This window comes from Protopterus annectens, chromosome 9.part0, assembly GCF_019279795.1.
Source record: "Protopterus annectens isolate FY-2018-M chromosome 9.part0, PAN1.0, whole genome shotgun sequence".
NCBI classification, from domain to species: domain Eukaryota; kingdom Metazoa; phylum Chordata; order Ceratodontiformes; family Protopteridae; genus Protopterus; species Protopterus annectens.
The window spans coordinates 284,107,209-284,123,520 of record NC_056743.1 but is presented as its reverse complement, the minus strand read 5'-3'; the positions used below and the strand labels follow the sequence as shown (position 1 = coordinate 284,123,520).

Sequence of the window (16,312 nt, the reverse complement as noted above, 5' to 3'; positions counted from 1 at the left end):
TATCTGTGTGTGTGTGCATGCGTGTGGGATATGATAATCAAATTTGCTTAAACATTATAAACATTTTTAAAATGTATATTATACTAGACCCCATTTTTTAATGATAAAAATGCAATCTAAGATGTGAACTACAAATGATGTGCACACTGTTTATATTATTAAACATTTGGCAACATCTTATAACAAGACGATTTTGGTATGGATACATTTCTTATAACAAGCAGCCTATTGGGCTTTCTGACTGAAGTGACAGCTATACCGTCCACAGACACAATCATTTGCATGCGCACATTTATGTGCATGTATGCACACACACACACACACACACACACACACACTTAATTGCAAACAGTTCTTGTAGATGGCTTAGCCAGACAGTCAAGAAAAATTAAGCACTCTGTCAGGAAAAAATCTGGAAAATGGGATTTCTGTCAGAAAATTCAGCTTTGTTGAGTACTTCTCAGTTATTTTGACTGAGAGCTAACATAGTTCTGGAGTGTATTTCCCAAAATGTTTACTGTTTCACTTGGATTTTCTGTTTGCATTTAAGTTATTGTACCAGAATAATCTTTTGTTTGTTCTGACTGGTATGCTGTGTGATGTGAAATGTGCAGGCATTTAGATTAATCAAAAGAATAATTTTCATGATGCATCTTAGAAGAAGTACAGAAAAAAGTCTGAGTGTTCCTTTTTTATAAAAGTCAGACAATGGATCTGCCTTCCAATTAAACTTTATTTGTGTTAAAATAGTATCTTCTTTTTGTTTTTATTATATATAATATTGTAGATATGACTTAAACCTAGATTTAGCAAAACTATGAAGTGCACATTGCATGTTGTAGTGGAGAAACATTTATATTTGTCTTCCTGCCCTCAGTTCCTAAATAGAAGTTTTTGACCTCCTTGCTTAAATAAGTGAAATAGTTTTAACAAGCAAACTAGCTGCTAAAACAATATCAGGACTATTTTTAACATATGCAGCATGTTTATACATTTCCTTTTTTTTATTTAGTATATTGTTTACAATTTCTTCAAGATTGTTGCTAGCATGATCATTAACTTTAATAGAGAAGCAGTGCACATCTCCTAATTGAAATGGTGGGACAATGGTTGGAGAAAAAGGTGTGGCAACCCAATTACAGGAGTCTAGTTCAGCATTAGAAATTCAACTATATTTTGAAACATACAGCTAATAAAGTAACAAAAACAGTGGTGTTTACTTGCACTACATTACTTCATTATTAAATTAATTAAGCTATAACCTTTGTCAGTGGCAGAGAGGGATAAAGCCCTCACTACAGCCTAGGTCTCCTAAGTCTAATCAATGATTTGGAGACCTGGTGGTGCAGGCAGGGATGTATGGACATGACTTATTTGTGGGAGGGAACATGCTGGGTAGATCTCTTATTGTATCCTGATGAATGCATGGGCTCAAAGCAAATCACAGGGCTAGGTATGCAGGGAAATCTGAAAAATCCTATTTGTTTTACTGTCCCAGGGCAGACACATGCTCAAGCTTCGCTTGATAGAGCATCCAATCCGCTAAAGTGTAATGTCACTGAACGCACTGAGGGTGGAGGCAGGACTAAGGGGAAAAAAAACTTACCACAAGCAGCAGTATGATGACTCCTTACCTTGCCCATCCCTCTCTGCAATGCCTGGATAGCTTAGCACCCCTGAAAATGGAGTAGGAGACCTCCATTTTCAGGGGTATCCCAGACTGAAATCTCTCCCAGTGGAGGGCATGCAGAAGAGAAGACTGTAGGGAGCTGGCAGTGGGAGGAGCCTGGAGACTGTCGGAAGCTGGCAGTGGGAGAAGCCTGGAGACTGTAGGGAGCTGGCAGGTGAATGTGAATGGAAACTGTATGGAGCTGACAGTGGAAGGAGCCTGGAGACTTTAGGGAGCTGACAGGGTGAGAGGAATGGAGACTGTAAGGAGCTGGCAGTGGAAGGAGCCTGGAGACTATAGGGAGCTGGTAATGAAACCAGTTAAATAAGTGAATCCATACATACAAACATTTCTTAAGCTTTGTTGCATTTGTATATCTACTTCCTTATTGTATACAAAACATTGCGTTGTCTTCCCTGAGAACACATATATTTAAAACAAAGCAGGTTTATGGTTTCTTACATATGTTTGTTTTAGGATTTTTCTGTATTACTGTAAAGTTGGCATATGTGCGCCACTCTGAACTTATTTTCACAGACTTCCCATCTGCTTGGTGTCCTTGCCACACTTTGAGAGAGGCCTGAATTAAGCCTATACCATCCTTGGCAATATATATATATATATATATATATATATATATATATATATATATATATATATATATATATATATATATTACTGTTTTGGACTGTTATTGCTGTAGTTTTGCTTGATTATCATTATTTGTTTATTTACTTATTTATTTAATGTTTGTTTACCATGATAGTCCGACTGAGCACATGCCCTTTTTCAGCAAAGGCCTGAGGGAAAAGCCCCAACAGTTTCAGATAAGAACATAACAATACATACAATATATGCTTGTACAGAAATAATATGTACAAAGGAGCACAAGTTATTCATAGTGAGTAATTTAGAGTACATAATGCTAGTAAGAGCATTTTTAAGCAACTAGTAAAGCATTTACAAACAATTGATAATGCAGGATTTGCTTGGAGGGATAGAAATTTGATTTCCATTATTGTGGTAGATATAAATATTTATTGTCAACAATAATCCCTGTCTAAGGTGTAGATGAGGAGTTCAGAAACTAGGAGGAAGTTAAGGATGACTAAGTTGTGAGACAGAAAATCGGAGAATGTGTGTAGAATGAGATTGGAGGTGAGATGTGTTAGAATAATATCTGGCAGAGAGTACAGAGATCTACTGATAAGGTAGTGAAGGTATGCATGAGAATTCAGTAACGATGGAGAGATGGTAGTCAGCCACGGGTTAGGCAAGAGCAAAGCTAGGAATTAGGTAAGATTTGAGGAGTATTTTCAACTGTAGGGGACTGACAGTGGTTAGGATGAGTTGGGGGGTTCAGTTCCAAGCCCTGCTGATGTGACTGGAGTAGAGAGAAACTCCAAAATGATTATTTGCTGACTTTTGCACTTAAAATAATTTTTTATTAAATAATATAGTGCCGATTGCTGAGATATGCATGTTTGATAAGCCTTCCAGGCTGTTACTGTGTAGTTTGCTACTTTGTATTTGTTGCTGGTACTCAGTTGTTACATTACTGCACTTTTGGCCCTAGTAATGAGATTCTACATAAAGAGGTATTAGGTCTGCATTCCAGTGGCTGTGGGATATAGCCTGAGCTATCTTGGAGCTTGGAATCACTTTGGTCTGTCTTTAGTATGATTTGGTCATTGGCTAGAGGGACATTTTGTTTATCTTGGAGTTTTCTGTGCTGCTATAAAGTCAGTATGTTTTTGAGATATTGCTCATCACATAGCGCCATCTTATACTAGGCTCTACAGTCACAACAAGTTTGAATTAAAATTTTCCCTATAAATGACTATCACAGAAATATCGTCAGTACCTACCTGCACAAAGAGCAACTGGCTTTTGAAATGAGGAGGACAGATGTACAAGTACATGTAATAACCTCATTACCAGCCAGTAACTGCTCTTGTACTATCCTCGAGTGAAAAAAAATTAAGGATCTGTAATCACAGACTTGTATTTAATTACTATCTCTCTAGCTAACTTGGTAGATTTGGCCATCCTCATGCAAAGTAGTTATTGTTTCATTCTTATTGAAAACCATCTAATTCTAAATTAAACTGATATTGTATGTGAGAGATGTAGTTACACAAAGCCACTGGAGGCAAGGCTCTCAATTACTAATGCAAACAGCACAAACAGGTTGGCAGGAACACACATGCTTCACCCACTACACACAGTATCGACCAGACACAGAGACTGAATCTATGAACTCTTATTTTCTTCCTTCAGTGAATTTGGAAATATATTTATAAGTCAAAGGACTTCTAATATAGGTCTTATCAGGATCTTTTCTTTCTCTCTTCATTCTGGAAACAATTATGTCATCAACCTTCCATATCCATGTCTTTTATGTATGACATTCCCGTTAAATAGAGATAGAAGTTAATCCCTTTTCTATTCCTAGCCATATGCTACACATAGTGGTTCCATATTCACAGTTCTCTGTGTCAGTCTACACAATAACTTCTTTAACTGTGATTAACACTAAAACTGCATGGATATGTAATGAAAAGCAGTCACTAACAAGCTGCACAGAATTTACTGTATAAGACTGAAGAAATTCCCTGGGATTCAGTAACACCTACACTAAGTGTAGATTGTTCTGAGTGAACAGACAACATAGACATTAACTCACAGGTTCTTCCTTCTAATTTTAGTTTTCCTACTGATATTCTTGCAGCTTTAAATATTGACAGAAGTTCTTAAGGTTTACCACAAGGTGTAGACTACATGTACACTTAGTGTAGTCTTTCCGAATGACTAGAAAACAAAAAATGTGATAGGAATGTTCTTCAGTACATATTGTGTACACTTTGTGTAGGCTTAATTGAACCTGGCCCATTATTTATTTCTAACATGTCAAGCATATAATGTCTAGCTCTTTCTGAAGCTGTTAATCTCATCTCGGCTCTGAAGTAAAAGCATTTTTTGTTAGTTCTGTGATTGCTATATACTGTAAGAGCTTATTAATTTAGAGTAGATGCAAGGTAGCTGGCAGATATTGATTGAGCTTTTATGTATATAAACTGCTGTGTGAGCAACAATGTCTCTCTTCTTAGCAATACTTTATCTCTTTTTTGCCATTCTAGAAAAGACATAGAAATGGTGTAACTGAGCAGTTGCTATAGTTCTCATCTAGTTATACCAGAATGCACATTAAGCAATCTAACAAGATACTTTGTTGTCAGCTTGTCTTATGTAAACATTTTAACTGTGTTTTCTTTGTGGTTTTACAGCATGTCTGACACTGAACTAGGAGAAGATCTCAGGTAATACATTACTTTTTCCATTTTCCTTGTATAAACTAACTAAGCACTTGATAGATCTTAGTTTTTGTAGTTTTATAATGTGCCTCTTATGAGCACATCCCTGTTTCTCCAGTTTTTCTATGACTACAGATTGCTGAAAAGAGTTCATTAATTATTAAAGAAGTATAAAATTTAAAAAAATGGAAGCCTGCAAAAATGAGTACCAAAATGACACTGTTTACAATTAACCAAAAGTTTTTACGTATGGAGTTTGAGTCTGACTATTAGAATAGTGCCTTACTGTTTTGTAATAATTCAGATATTGCTGTTTTGGATGAGTACTAAGATAAGTAAACATATACAGTATTGGCCAGATTAATAGAAATCTGTGTTTTTATTGTTTTTTATTTTTGTTTTTATTGTTGTTTCGCCAAATAACCCAATACGAGTATATGAAATGACAAAATATATTTCATGTTTATGAGAAAATGTCCTAATACAGTGTTCTAATATTTTGTGAATGACCCTTTGGCTGTTAACAAGGATTTAACTTGTTGAGGCATAGAATGATCAAGCTTACAGCAATGTTCAGTCATAGAAGCATTGCATTCCCAAACCTGAAATGAGTTCTTCAGTCAGTTGCTGCTTGTTTGTTATGGTCTTTTTCTTCATCTCTGACTTTAGAATAGCCCATGAGTTCAATATTGGGTTCATATCTGGGCTGTTACCTGGCCATGGTAACACTTCAATACCATGGACCTCAAGGATACTTGTCACTTGTTGACTTTTGTGACATGGGGCACCATCCTGCATGAAGATGAAGTCCCCTGTCCCAGAAAATCCTTTCTTGCTGTAGTACACTTCTGCACACTGTTCCTGTTTCATGTTTCCCTGAACAATGTAGAGCCAACCTGTTCCAAAGACATTCATAATGCTCCACACCATCACTTGAGTGGGGTGCTTGATGTGCTGAATGATACAATTCCCCTTCATCTACTCTGCAGATTGTCGTCTGACATGTTGTACTTCCTGATATGAACACTGTATTATACTCTCTTCACTGAAAACAGCCCATTCCCAGTCTTCTTCTGACCAATTTTAAAGCTGTTCCACCCAACACAGTCTTTTTACCTTCATTTGGTTGGACAATTTCTGCTTCTTCAGAGGTCTGCAAGCTCGAAGTCCAGCGTCCAGAAGTCTCTGTCAAACAATTCTAAAACTCACTGTAACACCCTGTTGTCTATCATCCCCTGCAGTTGTCTACTGAGTGCCTTGCAATTCTTATGGCATTCTCTGATAGATACAAATCATCCCAAGGAGCTGTGGACCTTCTGCAACCATATCTGCCAGAATGTCTGGGTGACAACACATCACCGGTATTCAGTTTCTCCTAAACTCAGCTGACTAACTCCAAACTTCTTAACAATTTCTGATCCAGAAACACCTTCTTTGAGTAGAATCTCAACCTTTGCATGCTTTTGTGACATTAAGTCAGACAATTTACCCATTTTTAAGACTATTGACCTGCGTTATGACATCATTTCTCTTTAAGTAGGCAAGTAACATGTAGTAATTTCATGCTAAGCAGCTTTTTCTTAAAGAATTAGCAAACTAAAATGATTTTGTGAATTTCTGAAAAAGCCAGACTGAAAATCACTAAAGAAACTAAGACATGTCCATTATTTGTCTCTATTTCTATTAATATGGCTAAAGTTGTGCTTAATGTGGCCTACAGATAGAGAATAATTTAAATCATTTAGCATTCTTCATTTTAGACTTGGCACAAGTTTTTTGACTTATTATTCAATGTTTATTCTTGAATTTTATCCTTGACAAAACTGGAATACTGAAATCCTTGCACTTCTTCTTATTTCAGCTTTTCCCGGTCAGGGGTCGCCACAGCAGATCACCTATCTGCTCATGATTGGCAGTAGAGTTTTATGGTGTTGAGTTGCCAGCCCGGCTCCCAACCTTCCACAGAAGGCACACACATGCACTCATGCCTAGGGCCAATTTAGTGTGTCCAGTCCACCTACAGCATGTCTTTGGGATGTGGGAGGAAACTGGAGCACCCGGAGGAAACCCATGCAACCACAGGGAGGACCTGCAGACTCCCCACAGAAGGCACCCCAGCCGAGGATCGAACTGGAGAACCTCTTGCTGTCAGGTGACAATGCTAACTGCACTGAAATCCTTGCACTAAGATTATGAATATTAAGAGTATTTAATGACAGCATTATTGTAGTCTGTAACGTGAAGAAAAGTGTGCTAAAGTGTCATTTGGAGATAGTTGGCATTTTTAAATTTACTTAAATGAATGAAAGTAAATTGCAATTTTAGAGATATTCCATATATCTTTCTGTTCTCATCTTTTGCTGGAGACCTGTGGAGCAATCCCATAGACACCTAACTGCCATTCAGAAATTACATGCAATCTCAGGTTTCTTGAGGGTTGCAATGAATCATCCATTCCCATGGGTAGAAGGTTACTCTGCATTTTGAGGTGTAGAGCATGCTTTTTTAGTGCTCAGAATAACTTTCTTTTAGAGTAAGCTGGAACGGTGTTTAAAGTCACCTTAAGGGTTTGGCTTGATGGATTGAAGTTTAGTGCCCAAGCTTTTGAAGACTATGACACCTGCATATAGTATAATAGTAAGAAGTGGGAGGTTTCCTGGATGAGTACTGATAAACAGTGAGCAGCAGTAAGAGGACTGATTCCTTTGACACTCCCATGTCGAGGGTAGCATATATTCATGCTATTATACTGAGGGTAGCATGTATTCATATTATTATACTGATGGTAGTATATATTCATGTTATACTATGGGTAGTGTATGTTCATGTTGTTATACTGAGGGTAGCGTATGTTCATATTATTATACTGATGATAGTATGTCTTCATGTTAATATACTGAGGGCAGCATGTGTTCATGTTATTATACTGAGGGTAGCGTATGTTCATATTGTTATAATGAGGTTAGCGTATGTTCATATTATTATACTGAGAGTAGTATATCTTCATATTATTATACTGAGAGTAGTATATCTTCATATTATTATATTGAGAGTGGTATATCTTCATATTATAATGAGGGTAGCATATGGTCATGTTATTATGAGAGTATCATATGTTCATATTATTCTATTGAGGGTAGCATTTGTTCATATAATACTGAGGGTAGCGTATGTTCATATTATACTGAGAGTAGCGTATGTTCATATTATATTATACTGAGGGTAGCATATGTTCATGTTATTATAATGAGGGTAACATGTTCATATTATCATACTGAGGGTGGTGTATGTTCATGTTATGATGAGGTTAACGTTCATATTATTATAATGAGGGTGGTGTATGTTCATGTTATTATAATGAAGGTAACGTATGTTCATATTATACTGTGGGTAGCATATGTTCAGTTTATTATACTGAGAGTAGTGTATGTGCATATTATTATATACAGACTAGTGTATGTTCATGTTATTATACTGTGAGTAGTGAATGTTCATATTATTTTACTGGGGTCTATGTTCAGTCATTGAATGAGAAATTCATCAAACCTCTCTTCATCAAACGTAAAACATCAAGCATTAACTTCAGCGAACATTCAGTCATCGAATAATTTACCCAGGGAACAGAGTTGGTTGGCCAGCATTTAGAAATTTTCCCTTTTTCCACTGTAGTGTGAGCTCAGAGTTGGTATATAGAAGTAGGGGGTGTGGGTGGTGCAGCCCCGCACCTGGGTGGGTTTGATATACTGCGAAGTGTGTTTTGCTATGAATGTTGGTCCACTGTCTCTTTTCCTTGGGTAAAATATTTGATCATTGAACATTTGCTGAAGTTAACGTTCAAATTTTAAATTTGTTGAAGAGAGGTTCGATGCTTTTCTTATTCGATGTCTAAACATAGACCCATTTTACTTATCTTCATGCTATATTGAGGTTAATGTATGTTCATGCACCAACCCTTTAGTCATAGGTGACTCTATAGTCAGGCACACTGATGTCCCACTCGCCAGGCTGAACAAGGAGAAAATTACAGTCAGCTGCCTGTCGGGTGCCAGGATCCTCTGCATAATGCATGCACTCAAGTCACTCCACAACAAGTACAAATATGACCCTGTCGTTGTCCATGTTGGAGTGAATGACTTGAGAAGTACCTCCCTGGACTACATGAAAAGAGACATGGAAGAGGTCTCGGATCATGTGGCTCAGGCAGGTATGACCCTAGCCCTGAGTAGCATCCTGCCTTCGCCCAGAATGATACCACAGTTTAAGGACAAAATGATTGACTTCAACAATTGGCTAAGCTTCTGGTGTCATTCAAAGGGGATCCAGTATCTGTCTGCCTGGGACGACATGATTGACAGACCACGATGCTTTGCCAGAGATGTTCTGCACCTGTTGCCCCTGAGATTCAGGTTACTGGCTAAGGCTCTTGCCACCCCTATATTGCCTTTTTTAGGCAAAGTTCAAAGGACAAAACCATCACCGTAACAGGTACAAGCATGCAAAATCTGAAGGTAATGCTACTCAATGCTAGAAGTCTAAACCTCAAATGGACTCTCTCGAGGCACTCCTAAAAATGGAGAACATTGATATCTGTGCAGTAGCTGAGACCTGGTTCAAGGCTCCAGAGAGCACCTCTGAAATACCAGGATACATCTCTTACCACACTTTTTGGCCACCAAACCAGGACTGAAACACTAAAGGTGAAGGAGTGTCCATATTCACCAAGGATATTCACAACATCAGGCGAGTTGCCCAACACAATGCGTCTGAAATTCTCCACGTCCAGCTAACACTAGGTAAGACTGCAATCCAAATTGTAACTTGCTACAGATCTCCCATCATGCCCCCAAGATTCGCACTACACCTTTATAAACATACTAGAAAATATTAAGATACAACCAAACACCCTAATTCTCGGTGATTTCAACTACCCTGCCATTAACTGGGAAAACTACTCATGTACCAACACCTTTGCCCAACGGTTCTTGGAATTCATAAATTCCAATGCCCTGGATCAACTAATCCTTAGTCCCACCAGAGGTGCCAGTATCCTAGACCTGGTCATTACCAACATGGGAAATTGATGCTCTACACCTATAGTCACCCCCCCTCATTGCTCAGGTCTGACCATAAGCTAATCACTCTTGACATCCACATTCCACCCCCAACCCCCAGTAAGGAAACCTCAATAAAAAACTTCTCCAAAGCCATCTTCATGTTACTCAAGTTAGAAGTGACAAACTTCACGACACCCATACAGACGGGAACTGAAAGTTCGACAGCTGAATCCTACACTAAGGCACTGTATGAGCACATCCACTCATGCATGAATCGTGCCATCCCCAATAGAACCAATACGCTCTCCTCCAAAAAAATGAAGCCAATCTGGTGGTCCTTTGCCATAAACAAACTTTACAACAAAAGGAAGAAACTGTTGCAGAAAAGAGGAAAATCCCAGGATGCAAAAAAAACTCCCTTACCAGCCTCAGTAAGAAGCTGAGATCTCTCATAAAATCCTCCAAAGTTAGTTATGAAAATAAAATTGCCAAAGGTTCCAAAGACAACCACAAGAATCTAAATGGCAATGCTCAGATCTGCTCTGAGCTACAACAGAATGGCATTAAATATACTGATCCCAAGGATATTGCCAATATCCTGGCAGATCGATTCAGTGCAAACTTCACCCCCTAAAGGGCCCATCTCAATACTGAAAGATTGCCAAATTCTGGTAATAGCGGCCACACAGGTAAAAAATGCACTCTCCAAAGCTAAGAATACAGCTTCCATGGGACCAGGCAACATCCCAGGCTATGTATTACATGAACTACAAAATTAACTGGCACCTCACCTAAGTGTCATTTTTAATCATAGTCTCACCTCAGGCTTTGTGCCCACTGAGTGGCGCACAGCTAGTTATCCCACTCCACAAGGGGGGATCCACCTTGGATCCTAGAAACTACCACCCCATCAGTCTGATGAGCCTGATCTGCAAGGCCATGGAACGTATTATCATGGAACTTATGAACAAAGACATTGGCAACCTTCAAGCATTGGACCCCATGCAGTTTGGGTTCATGAAGGGCCGATCTTGTCTCCTGAACCTGACTTGACTTCTAATCAGTCTCCAGAGCCGTGGACAAGGGTAAGCTTGTCCACACAGCCTATCTGGACCTCGCCAAGGCCTTCAGCACCATCCCCCACTCTGGAATCATAGATAAACTTACTAAGCTGGCCATTGATCCCTGCATCACTCGATGGTTTGCCAGCTGGCTTACTGACAGAACCCACACTGTAAAAGTAGCCGACTCCAAATCCAGCTCCAGACAAATGACAAGTGGAGTACTTCAGAGTTCAGTACTGGGACCACTCTTGTTTGGCATCTACTTCTCTGAAGTACAGGCCAACACTAAGGGACTCTGGCTGAAAAAGTTCTCAGATGACTGAAAACTGGGAGCCATTATTGAATCCCCAGAAGATGTGCATATTCTACAAAAGGGCCTTACAGAAACAGATGCTTGGTGCCAGAGCCATGGGCTCAAGCTCAATGCCAAAAAATGTATAGTTATCCTCTTTGGGGAAAAAGCATGCACCTGTCAATTACCACATAGGTGGTAGTACACTAAACACCGAAAGTGTGAAAAGAGACTTAGGGACACAGGTGGACAGTGGTCTCACCTTCGATAACCACATCGCCACAACAGTCAGGAAATCCTTCTATATGGCACACCTCATCACTAAGGGCTTTTCATCCAGAAAAAAGGAGGTCATTGTCCCACTGTACTCATCCCTCATTAGACCCATTATAGAATACAATGCCCAGTTTGGTATGTACCTCTCAAGACATCTGCAACAACTGAAAAGAGGGCAGAAATACCTCACTAAAAGAATTACAGGCCTAAAGCAGATGCCCTATGCTGACCATCTAAAAAAACTCAACCTATACTATGTCACATATTGTCTACTCAGAGGCGATCTCTGCTTAACATACAAGGCCATGTCAAACCCAGAGCTGTTGGACATACTACACTTAAAGAAATACCAATCCCTGAGAGACGCACGCTCCAGGAATCTAAACCTTGTCATCACAATGAACAAAACATGCTGGAGGGATAGGTTACTGACCGAGACAGAGACACCCCAGACTTTGGAATAGACTGCCCTTACATGTCAAGCAGAGGGCCTCTTTGGCCCTCTTCAAAAGGAACCTTGATGATTGGATGGGAGATAGGAAATTCACTCCGGACTTGTGACTTTGGAAGTAAAATGACTGGTCTAGCCATAAATATAAGTGTTAAATGATGTGGTTATTTCTATTGGGCAGCCAATGAGATCTGCAATGTGGAGATTTTTAGGAGTCTATTTCAGCTTTTGTGAGGGTCCATATATCATACTTTCTTGTTTTAGAAGGGTTTATAAGTAGCTTATGGTTGTTTACCCAAGAATTAAGGGAGTGGAGCTCAGACTGAAACTGGGTTTGAATAGCTGAATGTGAGGGACTGGATTGAAGAATAACCAGGTCATCATTGGCATAAAGAGTAATAGAAAGGTTAGGGAGATCAGAGGGTAGCTTATTAATAAATACTGAAAACAAAAGTGGAGAGAGTATGGATCCCTGGGGCACTCCTCTGGTAAGCAGTGCTGACGATGATAGGGACAGGCCTGTTCTGACTACGAAATATCTATTTGTTTGGAAATGTTGGAACCAGACTAACCCCAGTTTCTTGGAGAGAGTGATCATTTAGATAAAAAGCTTTGGTATGGTTAACAAAGAGAGTTCCTGAAAGGTTTCCTTTTTCCATGTTAAGAAGGATCTTATCTGTAAGTAACCGTAGTGTTGACATAGTGCTCTGGAGAGCTCAGAATCCTTGCTGTTTAAGAGTAAAGAGGTAATACTGTTGGATGTTAGTGGACAGCTGGTTGTAGATTAGGTTTTCAAGTATTTTCCCAGATCTAGGGAGGATGGAGATGGGGTGAATTTTCTGGCTGATGCTGGGAAGGGGTTTAACCAGAGCAGTTTTCCATGTATAGCATTTTATTTTGAATTAAGCAGAGATTATAAATATGTAGAAGTGAGAAGTAGTGTGATAAGAAAGTTCTTGCAGAGTGATATAAACCAAGGGAGTAGGTGCTCAGCACCAGGGCTGAGGGTAGCATATGTTTATTATGCTTAGTATTAACTTTGATTTTGCAACTAACTGCACACTATTTACTGTACAACATTGCATGAAATTGTACATTAAGAATAAAAAATGCAGTTTGGAACATGGACAACTGTCATCAAAGTAAAATATTCCAAGTAATGAAAATGAATAGTATACTCCTCTGATGATACAATGACCATTTTATTACTAGTGATTGCTATTTTTAATTATATATATATATATATATATATATATATATATATATATATATATATATTTATTTTAATTAACATTTCGACTCATGCCAAAGAAGAAGATTCATGACAGGGCATTTCAGCAACCCCATATGAATCAGTATTTTCCAAGCAGATAATATGCTCAGAAAAAGAGATGCATGGAAACATGAGCCCACTCTAATAAATGCAGGGAATATAGCAGATGACATACATGAAAATATATTTTTCATTGAAAGGATAGTTAGTGTGAAAGGTGATGGTATTAGTGAAATATTCAGTGAAAATTACAATAAACTTCAGTAATTATATATAGAACAAACTTCGGAAAATGTTACGAGAGCTAGTGAAAGTAATCTGTTGGCGAAGTCTGTATTGCTTATCAAGCAAGTACAGAAGAACAAGTTTAGGGGTTCAGATTGTCCATACTGACTTTCATTTTTATATTCTGCTATGATCACGTTACATAATCATGAAGGAAGTATATAGTGTGCCTATGCATAAAATTATGGTGTGTAAAATGGACCTCAATTCAAATACCAGAAGAGCTGTATCGTCTGCAAGGAAATGGAATTGCCCGTTTTGACTTTATACAGTGGACAGTATGTTATGTTTGTATGTGAATAACAACTACTCATCAGTGTTTGGGTATATTATTTGCTAGCATTAGCTCTTATTGGGTGGTGTTACACAATTTGATTATATAATGGAGTCTGATTCCCATTTCAGGATTTGTCATAATTAATTACTACTGACTGCTACCAAACATGGAGATGAAAGGACTGGTATTGGGAATAATAGAGGGATTAGAGAAACAGTAGACCAGAGTTTTACAGGTACTATTCACTGCTCATTAGCAGTCTGTTTCATTTGATATATTCTTGCTAGCTTGTTAATAGTACTTAATGGAATTGTCATTTCAAGTTAAATGTGTGGATAGCCAGAAAGTACCATTTTTTTATAAATCATCAGAGGAAATACATGATTTTTATGAATACTTCTGCTAGCTTAGGAAATTGCAGGAGGCATTTCTATTTCTTGTAAAGTACATTACGTGAAAACATATCAGAGGAAAATAATTTAGGCATTAGGCTGAAAATAATTATTTTGAACTTATTGTGGTTCCCTGATAAAAGAGCTTCATAAATTCCATGTTTGAGTGAACGTATGAAATCTGCTACAGAATTCCAAAGGTATTTGTATATGGGCATGCAAAGCCTGATACAAACTGCTTCTCTTAACATTATCATCTGCATGGTAATTGCAACTTGGGAAAATGGGAAATACTTCCTGTAGGGGCATTCAGCCTCCAAAGAAGGTGCATCTTTTGAATCAGTAGCATTTGAAAATCTGTCTCTCGGAAAAGCAGAGTATTATCATCATATATTCAATAAGCATTTTGATTTTTATAATTATAGTATGTAATGAGAGGAAAGCATAAGATGCATGTGGCACGTCAGACAATCAATAAAAATAGTAAGTAGTTACGCTATATATTTTTTGATGCTGTGATGCTGCAACTTTAACAACTAATATGCTGTCATGAACTAAAATGATAATGTAGATTTGATAAGTGACTTCAGTGGACCGTGTTTATGAATTATGTTGTTGTGTCTTTCGGCTTTTCCCGGTTAGGGGTCGCCACAGCAGAACTCCGGTCCACTAATGATTGGCAGTTGATTTTTACGTGCTGAGTTGCCAGCCCTAATGCATAATGATTGGCAGTTGATTTTTACGTGCTGAGTTGCCAGCCCTAACGCACAACCTTCAACGAAGGTACGCCCATTCACGCATGTCTCCACGCAGAAGATGCTCTAGCTGAGAGTCGAACCGGTCAGCGTCTTACTGTGAGGTGACAATGCTACCGCAGCACCACCACCGCGGATCCCGTGTTTATGAATTATGCTGAGCATATTTACAGGTAGTGTTCTAGAATTTCAAACACAAATTCAAAAAAGACTTTACCGTCTGGAAGGATTCACTGAATTTATTGGTTGAATTCCCTTTCTAAGGACTAGTAGTAAAATGATGCCTGTCAGTAGAAGGATCATGATTTAATGACAGGCTGAACTGCAACTTCTAAATATTGAAAAGTGGAATTGACAGTTGGTAACCATCTGAAATGTCAGGATCAAAATAGTGAGATACAAAACATGGCGAATGAATATCTGAAAAAAGCAGTCTTATATGTAGTAAGTCCAAGATGTACATTTCCCAAAATATACCCTTTTATCTGAAAAAAAAAGACATTTTAAAGGAGACGTATGATGTTTAAGATTTGCTCTTCTACATTTTGAATACTAATAATTCAGTAGAGAGCTGTGTTGGTAAGTAGAATGTCAAAACATTAGGTTATACTGAACGTGTTATCGTTTAGGTTTATGTTCAAGTGTGTATATTGGTTAGGGTTAGAGAAAGGTCTAGGAAGGGGGTAGATGTGTACTTATGTGAAAGTGTATGCTGCCTAGAGTTGTAGTAATGGCTAGAGAAGGAATAGATGATCTTCTGTGTAAATGTACATATGTTTCTAGCTCATGTGATGGTCTTATTTAGTGATATTGTTAGTGAAAGGATTTTTTGTAATGTAATGTGTAAGGTTAAAGTCAGGGACATGGTTAGAGTTAGCAGTCATGAGTAAGGTGTTGTAGGGGTGTTATTCTGAAAGCTTCACATACCCTGAGTGCACAGGAGAGGGGTATCCATGCATATCCCACAAGCTTGCATATAAGGAAAACACATCATAACCAGTTATCCAAAGCACTAAGAACCCTCAGTGCACAGCACTCCTCCACTAATAACTCTTCATAACTATGCAAATCTATAAATTGGACATGATTGTGTTTAATATATGAGTATATGTATACACACACACACACACACACACACACACACACACACACACACACACACACACACACACACACACCTCTGTGTGTGTGTGTGTGTGTGTGTGTGTGT

The 16,312-nt window shown here is 38.3% G+C and overlaps 1 protein-coding gene across 6 annotated transcripts in view; it reads left to right on the top strand.

Annotated features, from left to right (window-relative positions):
• Positions 1–16,312, top strand: part of ABCC8 (ATP binding cassette subfamily C member 8) — a 2,552,355-nt gene that overhangs the window by 1,314,057 nt on the left and 1,221,986 nt on the right. For all 6 annotated transcript variants that reach the window (XM_044082872.1, XM_044082868.1, XM_044082869.1 and 3 more), the window contains one exon: positions 4,957–4,989. In XM_044082872.1, coding sequence (XP_043938807.1) covers positions 4,957–4,989 — 33 coding nt within the window. The remainder of the gene's footprint in view (positions 1–4,956; positions 4,990–16,312) is intronic.